This window comes from Apodemus sylvaticus, chromosome 17 (genome assembly GCF_947179515.1).
Source record: "Apodemus sylvaticus chromosome 17, mApoSyl1.1, whole genome shotgun sequence".
Classification (NCBI taxonomy): Eukaryota; Metazoa; Chordata; class Mammalia; order Rodentia; family Muridae; genus Apodemus; species Apodemus sylvaticus.
This window is the reverse complement of record NC_067488.1, coordinates 64,536,584-64,554,456: the sequence shown is the minus strand read 5'-3', so window position 1 is coordinate 64,554,456 and position 17,873 is coordinate 64,536,584. Positions and strand designations below refer to the sequence as shown.

At 42.5% G+C, this 17,873-nt stretch overlaps 1 protein-coding gene across 3 annotated transcripts in view; it reads right to left on the bottom strand.

The window, feature by feature from the left end:
* Positions 1–17,873, bottom strand: part of Ano6 (anoctamin 6) — a 176,534-nt gene that overhangs the window by 100,102 nt on the left and 58,559 nt on the right. For all 3 annotated transcript variants that reach the window (XM_052160235.1, XM_052160236.1, XM_052160237.1), the window contains one exon: positions 10,850–10,932. In XM_052160235.1, coding sequence (XP_052016195.1) covers positions 10,850–10,932 — 83 coding nt within the window. The remainder of the gene's footprint in view (positions 1–10,849; positions 10,933–17,873) is intronic.

Here is a 17,873-nt window from a genome sequence, read left to right as displayed (position 1 = left end):
CATTTACATTAAATATGCATTAAGTTTAAGGGCACAGTGGTGCATGTCTGTGGTTTTGGCACTTGGAACACTGAAGCGGGAGGATTAAAGGTTCAAGACCAGCCTGGGTTCATAGTAGGAACCCTATAAACCACCAACAAAAAGCACTTGAAGCTGCACGGAACAAAAGCCCGCTGAACCTCCTGTGAAATCTGACGGCCTGTTTCTGTTTTAGACCATTTAGCTGAGATCAAACTTTACCCTAGCAACAACTCAGGTCCAGACTTGATATATTCTAATTCATGTTAACACCATAGAATGGAACACTTCGGGGCTGGGTTGCTCATTCTAATTAATGAAGATGCTGTTTGGTAGTAATTACAATCTGTCAGGTTACATTAATCTGTATTTCACAAGGTGACTTGGAAGGAAGTATAAACGCACTTGGGTCTTCTAGGTAAAAATGAGTCTTTGGTTTCTCACCAGAGACTGACTTAAGGAATGCTGCTTAAGACTTTTCATAGCACCAACAAGATGGCTCAGAGTGCAAGGGCGACCTCCACATGAAGAACAAGATGCACACACACACACACACACACACACACAATGTAAAAAAAGAATTTAAGGCTTATAATAAAGACGCACCTTTTACTTCTATTGGTGAAATAGTAAAAACTGCAGTTGACTAGGAGGTTTTAGAAAATAAAAAAGATTTTGTATGTAAGATGCAAAACATGGAAGAACACACAGACACAGTGCCAATCCCTCTGATCCTCCTCTTCAATTTTCTAGGAATCCTGTGAGTTCCTGGTGTAGCCATATTCCCACCACATCCTGTGTTTTCTCTTTACATTTTTATCACAGATCTCCACACCCTAGCTATGGCACGGCATGGTCAGGCTGCTGGCCCAGCAGGCTCTTCCCTGTGTTCTGTGTTGATTCCTGTGTTGTGCTTCCATGCTTTGTAGTTGCATGAGGTTCATGGTACACGCAGATATCATAACCACTCAGAGTGCCCAAGGCTTCTGCTTTCCCTGCCATGTTTCTGTCAAATTAAATTTGACATCCCCACACAACAGAAAGTCCACTGAATGTGCAATGTGATGCTTTGCAAAGCAAGATTCACAAGGCATTTATCAGTCATGAATTTCTGAAAACAAAGAAGGTAAAGACAGGTAGAACGAACAGTTATACGGAAGGAAGGATTTTAATCGATCAGGTGATTCAGCTGATGATCATTATAGTGTGAGTATGAACAAAATACAATGTGAAATAAACCAGGCGCATCGAAGGCGGAGGCAATGGATATTCACAGCCCCAGCCGGTGTTCATCACTCCACACATCCCGTTAGTGAGGCCTGCTCGACGTGATCCATCCACAGCCTGTCTTCCCACCCACCGACAGACACGTCCTGATTCACCTGTTCATTATTCCCATCTGGTCCTGTTCATGTGATCACATCTAAAAGTCGCAGGGCTGTCAGGTGTTTCTACTGAGGGAAGCCATCCTACTAGAATACAGTCTGACAGCTATCCTTACGTCCCATTCAGCCCTGAAAACTATGCTTTCCAGGGTTGGCGAGGTGACTCTTAAGAGTTCAAGAGGACATACTGCCCTCTAAGAGGACCCCAGCTCAGTTCCCAGCATTCATGATGGGCAGTTCACAACTGCCTGCAAATCCAGCTCAAGGGGATGCCACACTTCTGGCCTCCTTGGGTACCTGCATGCTTAAAAGCATGTGAGTGCATGCTGAAGTATGCGCATGTGTTCACATACACACACACACATGTACGCACACATGCATATGCACACACAAACACTCCTAATTTAAATTTTAAATTTTTTAAAAAATAGAAAGGAGGAAAGAAAAGGAAGGAAGGAGGAAGAAAGGAAGGAAAGGAGGGAGGGGAAATTTACTTTGTATCTTCATCTACCAATTGCTTCTGCCTGATGGTGTCATGTTCTTGGAAAGTTATCTGGAATCACCTCTCAGTTTGGGGAGGTGAGCTCCGTCTCCAAAGGGAGTACTTAGAATGCGAGGCAGCTTCACCAACCCTGAGCAGAAGCCTGGTCTGGCCTCACTGGATGCAGCCTGGATTGTCACTGACTTCCTGACGCTGTTATCGCGTGCTCAGTTCTTACTGTGCTTAGTTAGCCAATGCCTGGACCTTCCACGTCACCAGCCTTTAGCTTCTACCCTCATGGTTTCTACTCACACAGCTGGTATTTATGAATCAGAGGCAGGAGTTTACTTTCCTTCCTATTGATTCACCTCCTCTGTAAATTGATTTTTTTTTATCCATTATTCCACATTCTTCTAAAGATCAATTGCCTGGTAAGCAATCTCCAGGACCATATCGCTTCATTTTGAATTCAAAGGCAGGCTTTTTCTTCTATATTCCCTTACTAAAAATCAAAGCACATAAATATAGAGTAGCTTTCACCTACCTCACCTGTCTAATTAACTCCATTAAAAAAAATAATAACATGTCCAGGCTGGAATTCTGTTCAGGATGAGATCACCAACCTCATGCTGGATCCTGGTCACCTCTTTCTAACATTCATAAACAATCTACTCACAGACCTTCTGTGACAGTCTAGGAGACAAACTCTGGCTTTGACATACTCATTTATCAGTTTGGTGTGTGTCCAATATCTTCCCTAAATCAATGTACTCCCCTCTCCCCCCCCCCCACACACTTATTTTGTTAAATGCCCCATTTGTCACTTTAGTTTTCTGGCATCTATATCACCTCAAGACTACTCACCGTGGTTCCACAAACCAGTATTCCTGCTTTTGGACACCCTAGCTGACACACAACTCCAGCTAGAAAGTTCAAACTTATCTGAGGCAATCTGGCTCCCCTGTCTTCCTGCCTAAGACCCCAAGACAGTGATTACAGGCATACTTCTTCGAAACCATTCTTGAGCAGCCTGGACACCTGTGGCTGCTCGATAGCGCTGAACCACTTCAACAGACTCCACTCTCATTTGCAGAAGCTCGACAACCTGTTAGCTCGGTCACCTCCTTCATGGAACTGGCTTCCTCCCCTTAAGGCCTACTGATGCTGCTGCTCTGCTGTATATCACAACTCAAAAGTTATCAATCAATCAATCAATCAATCAATCATTAATTGGTATTGTCATGCTAAGGATTGGTTGACAGGACTTTGGATTTTTACCTACTGCAGGGTTGTAGAAAGGGGTACTGGGATTTGAGCCAGAAGTGATGCACATGGCAGGCAGTCATTCTATCTCTGACTCAGACCCTCACACCTTTGATTTGAGAGAGAATCTCCTCAAGTTACCCAGGGGCCTTGAACTTGCAAACTGCCAGCCTCAGTTCACAAAGTGCCTAAGACTATAGCCTTGTATCAACAGGACTGGTTTATTTTAACATTTTTGAAGTAATAATTTTAATGATTAGGATGTTCCAGAATGTATAGAATGGAACTTGTTAGTGCTTTGAGTTAAATGGCCTGGCTGGTCCTATGTTCTCATTGCTATCATCTCTCTGGGAAAAGATACCCAGCCTTCCAGAGAAGTGACTCAGAGATCTTTGAATGGCCTCTTTGCATGTCTGTCAGCCTCAAAGCTAATAAGCCCATGAGTTCCCCCACTCAGAGCGAGTGAGCGTTCTTCCATGTTCAGACAGAGTACATGCTCACAATTTTCTTCCCTGGTGTGCGATACATGTGCAATGTTGACACACCTTGTGAATACCACCCACAGCAAAATGGCCCCCAAGTGAGCAATTCTCACTGGCTCTCTCACCTTTGACTTTTCCTACTCTTCTGAGAGTCCTTCTGCAAAGCTAAATATTAAATTCCTTTGAACAATTGCCCAATCTGTGGCCTCTGGGCTGCATGTAGCCAAGGGTAACTATCAATGAAACCAACACCTTCTCTCTCTCTCTCTCTCTCTCTCTCTCTCTCTCTCTCTCTCTCTCTCTCTCTCTCCTTCCTTCCTTCCTTCCTTCCTTCCTTCCTTTCATAGCTAGGATGTGTGGTTCTTGAGCATGAACTCCACAGATGACAGTATCACGTGCAATATGAAACAGTTGCCATGCCTGACAGTCTTCTGCTTTTGCTCTTTTTCTTCACAGTACATTTTGAACACATTGAAAAATGATCCCACATGTAGGTCAGGGACTCTGCTGGGAACCCTCCTCTCATTCAGAGAAGTTTCACTCTGAATGGCTTTCCAACTTAACAATGAAACCAAAGTCTTGACAATGACCTACAAAGCCCCAAACCAACAATTCTCCCATCTGCCAGTCTACTACAGCCAGGTGGACTGCCTTCCATGTCCACAAACATATCACTAAATTGTCTGTTTCAAGTCCTTTTTCTAGGCCACTCCTGCTTAGACATCTGTCCTTCCAGATTGCTCCAATTCCATATGCAGGCCTTTCCAATTCTTAGTGAGATACACTCTTAACACTCTATTTACAACTGTTACACACCCACAACTGATGAAACACGTGTACGCGAGCGCGCGCGTGCACACACACACACACACACACACGCACGCGCACGCACACACACACACGCACGCGCACGCACACACACACGCACGCGCACGCACACACACACACTCTTTCTCATGCAATTCCTATTAACTTTCCCTATTTATATTATTTATTCTGTATCTTAAGTCTCTCTTACCAAAGTGCTAGCTCCGAAGATACAGAATTTTCTTTTCTGAATATTCAGTGTAGTATCCAAAATCAATGCCAAATCAAGATTTGTTGAAGAAATTAGTACTCAGAACTCTTCCTTGGGAACATGTATTTTTTTCAGCAGGTTGAGGACAATTAACTCAGAATTTCAGGGAATTAACAATAATTCTTAGAAGACAGTGTCTTATGCTGTCTTCTATTCTATGCTAAGACATCCTAACCCAGGCACCTAATAAAAGAAAGCATTTAACTCGGGTCTCATTGTTCCAGAAGGCTATCCAGTCCCTGACTGCTACGGTAAGGGGTGTGGCAGCAGACAGGCAGTCATAACGCTGGAGCGGTAACTGAGAGCTTACATACTGAGAGATATGACCACGAGGCAGAGAGACAGTTAACTAGAATAATGACACCGCCTCCAAGTAGGACACCCTCTGAAAAACAAATATTCAAAGACATGAGCCTATAGGGGACATTCTTACTCAAAATGTCACAAGCAATAACTACCCTTAAAAGAGAAGCGGTTCCTCTCAGATCCTAAATGGAAACAGACTCTATCTCTGCTTCCCTGTGGGTACCATGATGTTTCATTAAGGAGACAGGCAGCTTCCACTTCAGCACTCATCCTTCTGAGTCCGTTTTCCCATCGAGTTACTAAGTCCTATGACTTCAACTCTTCTTCCTGGTTTATCCTATTGTAACATTCTTTGGCCAGTCCAAATTTTATTATTTACTCCAAATTTGGTAGAAGCTAAGCAATGGGGAAAAAAATCCAGTTAACATGAGATCAGGAGTGGTAACATTATTCCTGCCTCTAAGAAGCCAGGAGGGTTCTATGCAAACTTTGAGTTCTGCAAAGGTTAATAGGGGTGCAAGGGAGGAGCTCGGATCACAAAGCAGTCCCTTAGATTTCCATCCCTGTAATTCCATATTGATCACGGCAATAATGATGCTAGATCAACATCCCTCACACCCCATTCTTCAACTGTGTGTGCTCCGACCACCGTACGTTCCTGAGTCAATGACCCCTACCTTTCCCCATTGCTGACCCTATCATCAAACTCCTTAGCACTTAGGGTACTAAGTCATGAAGGTGTGAAGGTGTGACTTAGGGTGTGAAGTCTATGGGGGGGGGGGGCAGTCATGACTCACTAGCCCTTCAATTTAGCCCTTAGAGCTCTTAACTAGATACAGGACTGGAAGTCTGGTTGCAGAACATGTCTCTATTCTATTGCCATTAGGGTGGAATCAACCCTAAGTTCTAAGTCTGTGGCCTCTTCTTAATAGCATTTGGGTTGGTTCATTTGTCTTATTTTTACACTTAGTGAGTGAGTGAGTGAGTGAATGTGTGTGTGTGTGTGTGTGTGTGTGAAGACAACCTGCAAGAATCATTTCTTTCTCCCCCCCCACCTGGATTTTGGGGATCAAACTCAGGTTACCTAGCTTGGAGGCTGGTACTCACCCTCACCCACTATGCCATCTGGTCTACCTCACCTTCTACTTCAGATTCTAGATGATCTTGGTCAATCCCAAGAACCCAACTTAAAGGTGGAGAGAAAGATGTCCTCCACAAAGATGTCCTCTGGCCTCTACATGAGTGTCATGGCACCTGTAGCCCCTCCCAATATCAACAGTTACAAGTTGTTTGCTTGTTTTTGTTTTTGTTCTTAGATTTATTTATGAGTACACTGTAGCTGTCTTCAGACGCACCACAAGAGGGCATTAGATCCCATTACAGATGGTTGTGAGCCTCCATGTGGTTGCAGTCATTGCTCTTAACCACCAAGCCATCTCTCTAGCTCCAACACGTTTGTTATTTAAAAGATAGCAGTATCAAGAAAACATTCATAATATACTGTTAATTATTTTTACTGTACTTAAGCAAAACTGCACCAGAACTGAAATGATGTCCTACTGTACAAGATCACCAAGTGTCTCTGTAAACCAGTATTTAGTCACATCCTTTTCTTACGGACTCCCCCAAACACATACACATGCCTCACCTCACAGTGATGACACACCATCACTAGTTTCAACATGTCCCCAGCTCTGATGAGTCTCACATGACAAGATCACATCTGCATCCCTGATCACCCTGTTAATAGTCTAGCATTCTGGCTACCTCGATAGATGGCTCCCGTCTGCAGAGGGGGCGAGAGAGCAGGAAGGAACACCTGGGCAAGGAACAAGTGAGGCAGAGACACAGAGCTGCAGGGACAAAGAATGGAGGGAGGCGGAGCTGCTACTGTCCATAGGCCCCAGGCAGCTGACAGGGCTGACAATCTACTCACTCAACACAGCCTGGCTCAGCCTGAGAATCAAAGCACACATGAGCTGTGGCATTCGTGCTAATGCCAGAGACCAAGGCTGGTCAACCCACAGGGCTCTGAAATAAAATACATCTTCTTTTTTTTTTTTAATTTATTGATATTTTTTTAAATTTATTGATATATTTATTTACATTTCAAATGATTTCCCCTTTTCTGGGGGAATCACATTGGAAAGTGCATTATTCTCCCTGTGGGGCAAACCAGACAAATGCACCGTTACATAGGAAGCACCAGCACGGCTTGTGCTGTCTCAACCTCCCGTCTCCCGTCTCCCATCTCCGTCTCCCTTTCCCCCCATCCCCCCCATCTAAAACCTCAACTATTTAAGAATAGTTGAGCAAGCATGTGCTCTGCCTCCCTTCATTCGGCAGGTAGCAAGTGATCCTCCAAAAGGCCAGATGGAAAAAAATTAAGAAGACTGACTTTTCCAACCTCTCTTATTTTTTCCCAGCACTGTTTGAGACTTTGCTTTGCCGGTTGGCCCTCTGGCTCCCAGGTCATCATCAGCCCCAATTTAACAACCTGGTTCTCATCAGCTTACCTGACCTCCTGGCATTAGCCGGGCTCACTGGCCTACAAGAGCAGAACGCTGTCTTCCCCAACGCCACGCCCTCTTGCCTACCTAAAAGGCTTCTCTTAAATATAACAATGCAGTTCCCTGGAGTGTCCTCTTCTCAAGGGACCTCCTTCTATGACCTGTTTGTTTACCACGGAGACAGCACATGGTAGTTATGTTTATTATAAGGCCAGGAGTGCTGGCAACAGTGGTGCTGAGAAGGAAACCCAGCAGCTCTTTACGGGGCTTCCCAAGAACTTATGTGTCATGAGCATCACAAACAGGTATTAGGCATGCAGACGTAAAGTATCCCTTTCCAAAGCCCACGCCAGCAGAGGAGCTATTAGCAGCTGCCTGCTGCCTGAGGGGAGCCCATTTCCTTCAGGGATGGGTCCTATCCCCTGTAAGTTGTCCATGCTCCAGTGGAAGGCCCTACACCCATGTCCGTACCAAAAGCACTTACTGGATTAACTCAACAAGATAAGGGAAAGAAGAAATGAAGTTGGGGGGGGAGATATGGTGGTAGTATGTCAGGGAGATGTTAGTGGGGGAAGTAGAGGGTAGATATGATCAAATTTATAATATATATACATACATACACACAAATATACATATATACAGACAATATAAACACACATACATATAATATACAGACAAGTGATATATACACACATATATACACATATACATCATATATACATACATGCATATAATATACTTACATATGATATATATACATATATACACATATAAACATATATCATATATATATAATACATGTAATATACTGATGTATGATATATACACATATATACACACATATATACATATATACATACTATATACAAACATAAATATACAGAATATATGCATACATACATATAATACATGCATACACACATACATGTATACTACATACATATAATATATAAGCATATGATATATACATACATATATACATACATAATATATATATGAAATTCTCCAAGAATAAACTTTAAAATACATTCTAAAAAATAATTGCTCCCTGAGCTTGGTAAGCATGTATAATTAGAGAAAGACAGTAACCAGGCTTTCTGTTGCTTGAAAAAATGCTGATCAAAAGCAGCCTGGGAAGCAAAGGGTTTAGCTCAGCTCACACTTTCCTGTAAGAGTTCCTCACTGAGTGAAGTCAGTACAGGACACTTATGGCAAGAACTGAGGCAGAGCCCAACTGACTGGCCTGTTAAGATATCTTTCTTCTAAAACTTATGACTACCTGCCTAGGGAGGTCCCTACACACAGCAGCCTGTGGTGCTTCATCGATTAGCAACTGAGAAAATGCCTTACAGACATGGCTAGAGACTACTCTGATGAAGGTGATCGATTCCTCAACTGAGATTCACTCTTTTGGGTGTGTCTTGTTTTCAAATAAGTTGGCAAAAACTAACCAGCACACAGGGATACAGAGATATGTCATCAAGAACACATACAGGGCAATTGTATTTATTGTTATCAATAGTATAGTCTAATAAAATGACTTGCAGGAATTCTTGAGACCCAACAGTAAAAAAATAAACCAAGGGAAAGATCCTCTGGTTCCTCAGAACCATGGATGAAATAAATCATGTCAAGGCAACTGCTGTTGGTGACTATAGACTCTGCCCGTGATCATTTGATCTTAGACTAGCCAGTCTTCTAACTTTGAGAATGAAAAGCATGAAAGTCATGAAAGTCAAGAAAGTACCGCTGCTGCTGAAGATGACAGGTGGTTTACCTGCACTACCCACTATCTGTGCAGATGCTGCTGGGGCGAGCCAAGCACCAGCACCTCAGTATACTAGAGACTGCCAAGAAAACTTTGATTTTCCCGCAGAGAATGGGTGTAAATCGTGTATATTTCCAGGCACACCAACACCTTGCCACACACAACTCTTGTTACATTAGTTGTGACCCTTATAGTTTGGACTAGGATCCATTCAGAAGGACAAGAATCGAGTGGCTCTCGAGTCTGTATCAGCATTGCCTGCTTTTGCACCAAACTGCTCTACCCTTTAAGATGGGGAACTACTGGGTGCACTCAGCTCCCCTTCACCGACACTCACATTGGCTGTAAAAGGAGTCACTGACTGCCAGGTCTCTGTACTACAACCAAGTGCATTTCACCCCAGGCCATCTGCAAAGAAGGATATTGCGGGAGCCACACTCTGAAATGAAACAGCATTGTGGGTGCCTTTATGTGCAAACTTTCTCAGTTCAGAGCACAGTGTGTGCTCTAGACTAGTAGCTCAACTGAGTGGGTAACTGAGAGACAGACAGACAGACAGAGAGACAGACAGAGAGACAGAGACAGAGACAGAAACAGCATTGCAGCTACACTCTGCCAGCTCCTGGAGTGGTGAAAGTACATCATCACACTTCAAAAATAAACCCTCCAAAAGATATATACATACACATATACACACAGACACAAAGACATATACGTACATGCAAGCATGAGCACGCGTGTACACACACAGAGACACACTCTCACACAGACACGCACACATAAACACAGACACACACATTTTCATTGCCAATACAAATGGTAGACAATTCACAGTAAGGAAAAAACTGGGTAAATCCAGTGAAGGCTACCAAGCTTCCCTGATTCTCTGATGCCTTAATAAGGCATGAGTCAGAGAGACAAGCACGTTAGGAGACTAATATAAAATCTGCTTTGAAAGACATTCTGTAAGGCATCCTACATGCTTAATTCTCTTTAAACAAGGCACTAATAAAATCACAGTAGCATCTAATATGATTTTTAATTCCTTGAGGGTAGTAGCCATGGCTAATCTTCATTGTCTGACTGAGTGGTAACATTAGTTTCCCTCTTGGTAGAAACAACCAGTAAGATATTCCTAGTCCTACCAGGGATGCATTACTGAAGGTTCCTGAAGGAAACAGGAAAAGGGCAGCTCCACTGTGAATAACTACATTGGCCAGAGCATTGTCTGTGCTCAGTCAAGACTGATTTCCAAGGTTACAGAGAGCAGAAACCAACAGCAGCAGAAATCAGTCAACAAAGCAGGAAATTTTGCAAACATCTCCTCATTCTTTTACTACGGAATGAGTTCCTGTGGGCAATCACATACACAGTGTGAAATCAACCCCAGAGCTCATGATGCTGGGACACTCAAGGTCAGTTAACCTGTGCCTCAGAGACACCAAAGTCTCAATAGTCACTGAGGGGCCCTGTGCCAGACTGAACACACTAAAGAATAAAATGCATTTTTTGAAGAAAATCTTGCTGACAAATAGAAATTTTAAGAGGAGGTACTTACAAACTCCGGAGTCCGGAAGTCCTGCTGACTCTCCAGTGACCCAGAGGTGGGGCAGACAATTGTCTGGTCAAAGTTTTCCAGCACTGCAAATAAACAGTAGATAAGTAAGGAGAGATGATCTTCTGCGTCTGCCCACCTGCTGGTTGAGCTTAGTGAGCACTCCACTCCTGACATCTTCAGTGACTCCTTCATGCATGTGGCTAGGTCTCCAAACGCTCCAGGCTGTGTCTAGCATGGAAAATTACCAGCCTCTCCACTGCAATTAAATGTTGTAGTGCAGCTAAGGAAGTCATTATCCTGCTAGCCTCTCGGGGAACTGATGGAGACGCAATGAGGGCGGTAGGTTTCTGTCTTAAAATACATTGAAGAGCAGTGTCTGACAGACATTTAATGGGAGCCAAGTAAAAATTTCCAGTAGATATTTTCAACTAATAACAAACAAGTGAAGTTAATTATAATGACATAATTTAATGAATGATAATACATTAATATTTCAATACATACCCCATGTTGAAAACTACCAGTGAACTATTTTATAATAGTATAATTTAATCCATAACAATACATCATTTGAATAAATTTGAATAATATGAACATAGTCCATATTAAAAGTCATCAGTGAGCTATTTTACATTTTTCTTGGATTAAGTCTTAGGGATCCAGGATGTATTATGAATACAAATCTCAGTACGGATGAACCAGTGTGATGGACCGTGAGAAGCAAACCAATCATGTGTACGCTGTGGGTTCTAGATCAAATAGCTTTAAAGAAGCCCGAAGTGAAATTTGCAGGCAAATGGATGGAACTTGAAAATATCACCCTGAGTGAGGTAACCCAGTCACAAAAGAACACACACGGTATGCACTCACTGATTAAGTGGATATTAGTCATCCCATATGTAGACACCAAACCTGGATGATATTGTGGATGCTGGGAAGTGCTTGCTGACAGGAGTCTGATATGGCTGTCTCCTGAGAGGCTCTGACAGAGCCTGACAAATACAGAGGCAGAAGCTTGCAGCCAAGCATTGGACTGAGTTTGGGGTCTCCAATGGAGGAGCTGGAGAAGGGACTGCAGAGCTGAAGGGGTTTGCAGCCCCATAGGAGGACCACCTGGAGTTCATGAGGGCTGGACCACCAACCAAAGAATACACATGGCGGGACGCATGGCTCTGGCCACATAAGCAGCAGAGGACGGCCTTGCTGGATATACTGAGAGGAGAGGCCCTTGGGCCTGAGGGTGTTTGATGGCCCAGTGTAGGGGAATCCCAGGGCAAGAAGACAGGAGTCAGTGGGTGGGTGGGGGAGCACCCTCATAGAGGCAGGGGAAGGGGGATGTAATAGGGGGTTTCTGAAGGGGAGACCTGGAAAGGGAAAACATTTGAAATGTAAATAAAGAAAATACCCAATAATTAAAAAAAAAATCAGTGTTGTGTGCTGGAGGTTGATCATAGAGAACCTGCCTGTTTGTTCTTAAGCACTTAAAAAAGACAGGAAATTTCAAATAACAGGAAAGTGTTAGATTATACTAGGAATCACTACATAATCATGTAATTTTGATTATATAAAAAAAAAGAAAAGAAAAGAAAAAGCCAGGCAGTGATGGCACACACCTTTGATGCCAGCACTTGGGAGGCAGAGGCAGGCAGATTTCTGAGTTTGAGGCCAGCCTGGTCTACAGAGTGAGTTCCAGGACAGCCTGGGCAATACAGAGAAACCCTGTCTCAAAAACAAAACAAAACAAAACAAAACAAAAAAACATGGAAAAAAAGGAAAAAGAAGAAAAGAACCTAGAAAAATAAGAAAACACCCTTAAAGAATCATTAAATAGTTAAGTTTGCTAAAAGAGCAGCAACTGTTTGAAGAGGTTTAAATAGATATTCTCATTTATTGACAGGGCCACATCTCTGCAAGAAGCCATTGGCATGAAAAGGGACAGGTTAAGGATATAAAGAGAACTGAGGCGCATGTCACAATCAGCAGCACACACCCTCAGAGGGTCCTGACGGAGCAGCTAGGAACAGCCTTTAATTTCATCTGCAGTAGTAGTAAGTAGCATGAATTTTAAGAATCACTACACAGCTGAGTTCTTGAATACATAAAAAGGTTTCATGAAATGGCTGGTTCCTATTGATGCAAATAAAATAAAATAAAATAATAAAATAAATTCCTCCTTTCAGTGCCTAAAAAAAAAAAAAAAAAAAAAAAAAAAGAAAGGCTACCTCAGCTTGCATAGGGAGATTCGTGAGAGACTGTAAGATCATTTACAAAGCCAAGCCATCAGTCAAAAGTTGAGACATTGAGTCAGTTCGTCTCTGTCACAGTACCTCGGACTTGTACCTTGTTTAAAAAAAAAAAAAAATCACAGTATTGGAATTACAGATTCGATTCACATAGAATACCTTTGTTTGTACACTTAGGTCATGTGGTAGTATTCCTGTGCCCTGAAGAGAAAGGCCAGTAGAAATGGCAGCCGGTCCAAGCAGGCAGCCACCTCTTCTAAAGAGGCCATCAGAGGACTCTCCACGTAAGTACCAGAGAAGAAATGGGAAACAGAGGTCAGAGACAGCTTGAAGGCAGCTCCCAAAGGTGACAAGATGGGGGCCTCTAAGTAGTCTGGGAGGCCTGCAATTTCCATATGGCCAGTTAAGTTTAGAAAGTAGGGTCATGTAAATAAAGAATATATCAAATAATTAGCAAACAAACAAACAAACAAATAAATAAATAAATAAATAAAAGTTAGACAAAATAAATCTTAAAAAGAAAAGAAAAAGAAAAAAAAAAAGAAAGTAGGGTCACAATGAGCGGAATATTTCAACAGCCAAAAGACAGTTGTCCAAAACAGCTACATTCCTGTGGTCACCTTCATAGCATCCTAAAAGAGCGATTCTCAACCTGTGTCTCGACCCCTTCAGGGTCTTGTATCAGATATCCCGCGTAGCAGCAGATAGTTACATTATGACTCATAACAGTAGAAAAATTAAAGTTATGAAGTAACAATGGAAATAATTTTACGGTTGGAGGTCACCACAACGTGAGGAGCTGTATTAAAGGGTCGTAGCATCAGAAAGGTTGAGAACAACTATCCTAACACATGACTTGTCTGTACACCAGGCTGTGAGAAGTTCCCCACAGCTGGAGTACAGCTTGGTTTGCACCTGGAATTAAAAACCTAACCTTTCTACAGCATTAACTGTAGAGATAGTGAAGAAATTGCAAATGTGGTATTTATGGTCTATTGCTTTATAAAGTTAATGGAACATCATACTTGTATATATTTTTATAAGGCCACTATAAATCAGATGGCGTGACTCTGTTTGCCATCTTATCTAAATTCTTACAGAATGAGCTGTACAATTTATCTACTATGTATCTGAGGTCAATGTGTTTCCTTTTGTTCCATTTCTTTTCCTCTGCCCAGGCAGACAGACTTAGGCAGGCATTCATAACAAGGCATTCATTCATATAGACAGAGGAAACAAGACATAGGACCCAGGGCTCTGCTAAATCACAGGCACGGAGGCAGAGGGATGGGTTTGTGAAAGTACAGACTGGCTTAGAGGTCTAGCTAGTCTCATAATGAAAATGAACATAGTTGTAGCTAATGTTATCACAGAAGAAAAACTTAATTTGAGTAAATAAAAACAACAACAACAACAAAAGGCTTTACTGGCAGACTGGTAATGTGGGCAGGGCAAAGCCATGGCTATTTCCCCCAGGACCTAACATAGCTGAGAGGCTGTGCAGAGGCTCAGTGAATCAGCAACCAAGCATCAGGCACCAGACACACCACCTACTGAACATTTTGCCAAAGCTTGGTTTAAAGCCCTAAGGCAACTAAAGCCCCTTTTCAAGACATAATTAATGCTAGCTTCAGAATCATTTGTAAGTTGCAAGCTAGACAGATTTACAGAGAACTGTAGGAATGATATCAAATATGGGCTGGAGAGATGGCTCCGCAGTTAAGAGCACTGACTGTTCCTGCGGAAGACCCAAATTCAATTCCCAGCACCCATGTGGTGACTCATTACCCTCTGCAACTTTAGTTCCAGGGGATCAGATGCCCACTTCTGATCTCCATAGGCACTAGGCATATTTATGGTACACATACATGGAGGCCAAAAAGCTCATACATGTAAAATAAAATAATATAAAAATAAAAAATATATTATCAACTGGATTACTATGAGTAAAAATCAAAACCTAGGTCAAAAGAAGCTTATAAAATACCCACTTTTTATAAATTTAACAGTAAAGCAAATACCTATCAATTAGTTTAAATCAAAGGAAGTGAGCATATTTTTAAAACTTTATCAATACAGTTAGCGTAATAAAGTTTTTAGGTGGAACTAATTCTGGTTTGTTCAGAGCTGTAAAAACAAGGACCCAATACAACAGCATAGAGGTTTGGCCATATTAATGGGTTAATAAAGGGACATTGGTAGCCTAACCAAAGAAATGACAGTCATGTGGTTACTTGCATACCAATTAAAAAAGAGTGACTGGAATTTATTACCCAGATTACAAAACAGATATAACCTGTACTACAACAGTGACTGAGACCATGATACAAGGTAGACAATAAAGAGCCATTATCTATCATATTATAGCTCAGACAACCTATTCCCTATCAGATAACACAAAACTGCCTCTCAGAAAAGTCCATGAGGGGAAAAAAAGCAAAGTATCTGGTATGTAAGAGTTCTGGGATAAAGGCAATTAGAATGGGAGACAATGTATCTAACATACCAGGAGACAACAATGTATCTACTGTACTGCACTAGTGAGGGCACAGAAGTGGGTCGAGCTGACTCATTCATCAAGGTGATTGGTTGCCATTGAAATGAAGAAAACCACAGTAAATAAATAAGACAGCAGGTAGGGCCTGGCCTGGTCTGGGGGTGTGGCTCTGGTATAAAGCACTTGCCTAGCTCGTGCAAGGCTCCAAGTTCAACATCTAGCACTGGGGGAAAAAAAAGAGTGACAATGACAGAGCCAAGGGCAAAGGACCTGGACTAAAGGCCCCGATAGGGTTCAAGACCTCATGCTACCTGCTGAGTCCTGCTTGCTATCAGCATATTTGCCCAAGCTGGCGATAACCATCTCCCTGATGATATCACAGGGCCGTGCAAAGATACCAGTGACAGTATTAAAGAAAAAAAAAATTGAGGGGCTGGTGAGATGGCTCGACAGTTAAAAGTACTGGCTGACCTTCCAGGGTGCATGGGTTCAATCCCCAACACTCACAGATGCGGCTCAAGTTCTGGGGAACCCAATGCCCTCTTCTGGCCTCTAGGGGAACCAGGCACAGACATGCTACGCAGACATGCATGCTGGCAAAACAGCCGTACTTTAATATTTTTTTTAAAATTGAACACTATGTAGATACAAATTAAGTTTGCATATGCAAACTCAATAATGTTGAAGATGGAAATGCAAAACTACGGAGCATTTCCAAAAGTATGATCTTACTTATTCCTATTTTTTCCTTATTTCCTCAGATCATGAATAATAATTTAAGGATGTCAGTCACCTCAAGTCAACAACTAAAACAATTGGATTCTGCATCAGTCCGATTCTAGAGTTGTACACCATTTAGATACATTAATCTTTGTCTTCTGGGTTGCTATGGATACCCTGTTAGTGTGAGTTGATAGAAAATTAAGATAACACTGTAAATATCCATGAAAAGTATCAGCAAAAAACTGTGCCGACATATGGCCAGACAGAAACTGAGTAACGTGCCAGGTGAGGTGGCACTGCCTGGAATCCCTGCACTCAGGAAGAGGAAGCAGAGCTGGGGTGGAAACCCAGCCCTGGTTACATAGCAAGTTTGCAGCCAGCCTGGCCCACATGAAATCCTTCCTTTAAAAATCAACAAACTGCCGGGCAGTGGTGGCGCACACCTGTAATCCCAGCACTTGGGAGGCAGAGGCAGGTGGATTTCTGCATTTGAGGCCAGCCTGGTCTACGAGTGAGTTCCAGGACAGCCAAGGACAAAGAAACCCTGTCTAGGGAAAAAAAACAAATACCAAATACATACATACATACATACATACATGCATACATACATACATACATACTAATACATAATCATGCCACAGAGCTGACTGGCAGCAGTTACAACTGGAAGAGCATTCATTCATTCATGCAGAACCTCTACAAAATAAAGAGATGCTGGCAAGCCTACAGACTCAGGAGCTAGGGGAGAAGCAGGCACGTTGGCATAAATGTACTTATATGTAAACTCATTGTGGGACCAGGGATTGAACATAGGACCTCAAGAACGCCAGCCACAATATGAATACAAATGACCCCAAGAAGAATGAAGTGAAGGAGCTGCCCTCAAAAAAATTCCATGATCTATTGGATGTACAACTAATAAATTAACAAATCAAAGGAATGACCTCCTTCACCAAGGAAAATGGACACATTTACATACCTAGACAGGGCAAGGTGTCTAGTCGACAGAGAGGGTGTTCTACACCTGAAATTTTCTGCTCCCGCTGGATAGCAGCCTCAGGAATTGGGTATCTGATACTTGATCCCAAAGCCAGCCTTTGCCAGCCACCACGCTAACATACTTCCGACACTTTTCCCAGCATCCTCTGCCTTCCAGAAGCACTAGCCGGTCCCACCTCACTCCCGTGTCACTTAACCACCTAGCCTATCCATCCCACACCACCCTTGACCATCACATTTGGTCTCCGGCTTCCAAGTTTTGTTCTCTGGTCTCAGTTTAACAGTATCTCCTGTACTCTGGTGGCAAGCGGATGCCGTCTCTCAAAACTATCAGGAGGTTGCAAGGCTACAGACAGATTTTTAAACTAGGGTCACTCAGAGTGATAACTGAGAAAAACATTAATGGTGGAACTGTAGTAGTTAGGTTTTGTCAGCACTGATGATTATAAAAAGAAGTTTGGAATTTGGGGCTAGAAAAGTCATCAAGTGGACAGTTTACTGAGCTGCTGTGGGGACTCGGAAGGTAAAGCTTAGAGCAGAGCAGAAGACGGAGGCCTGACTT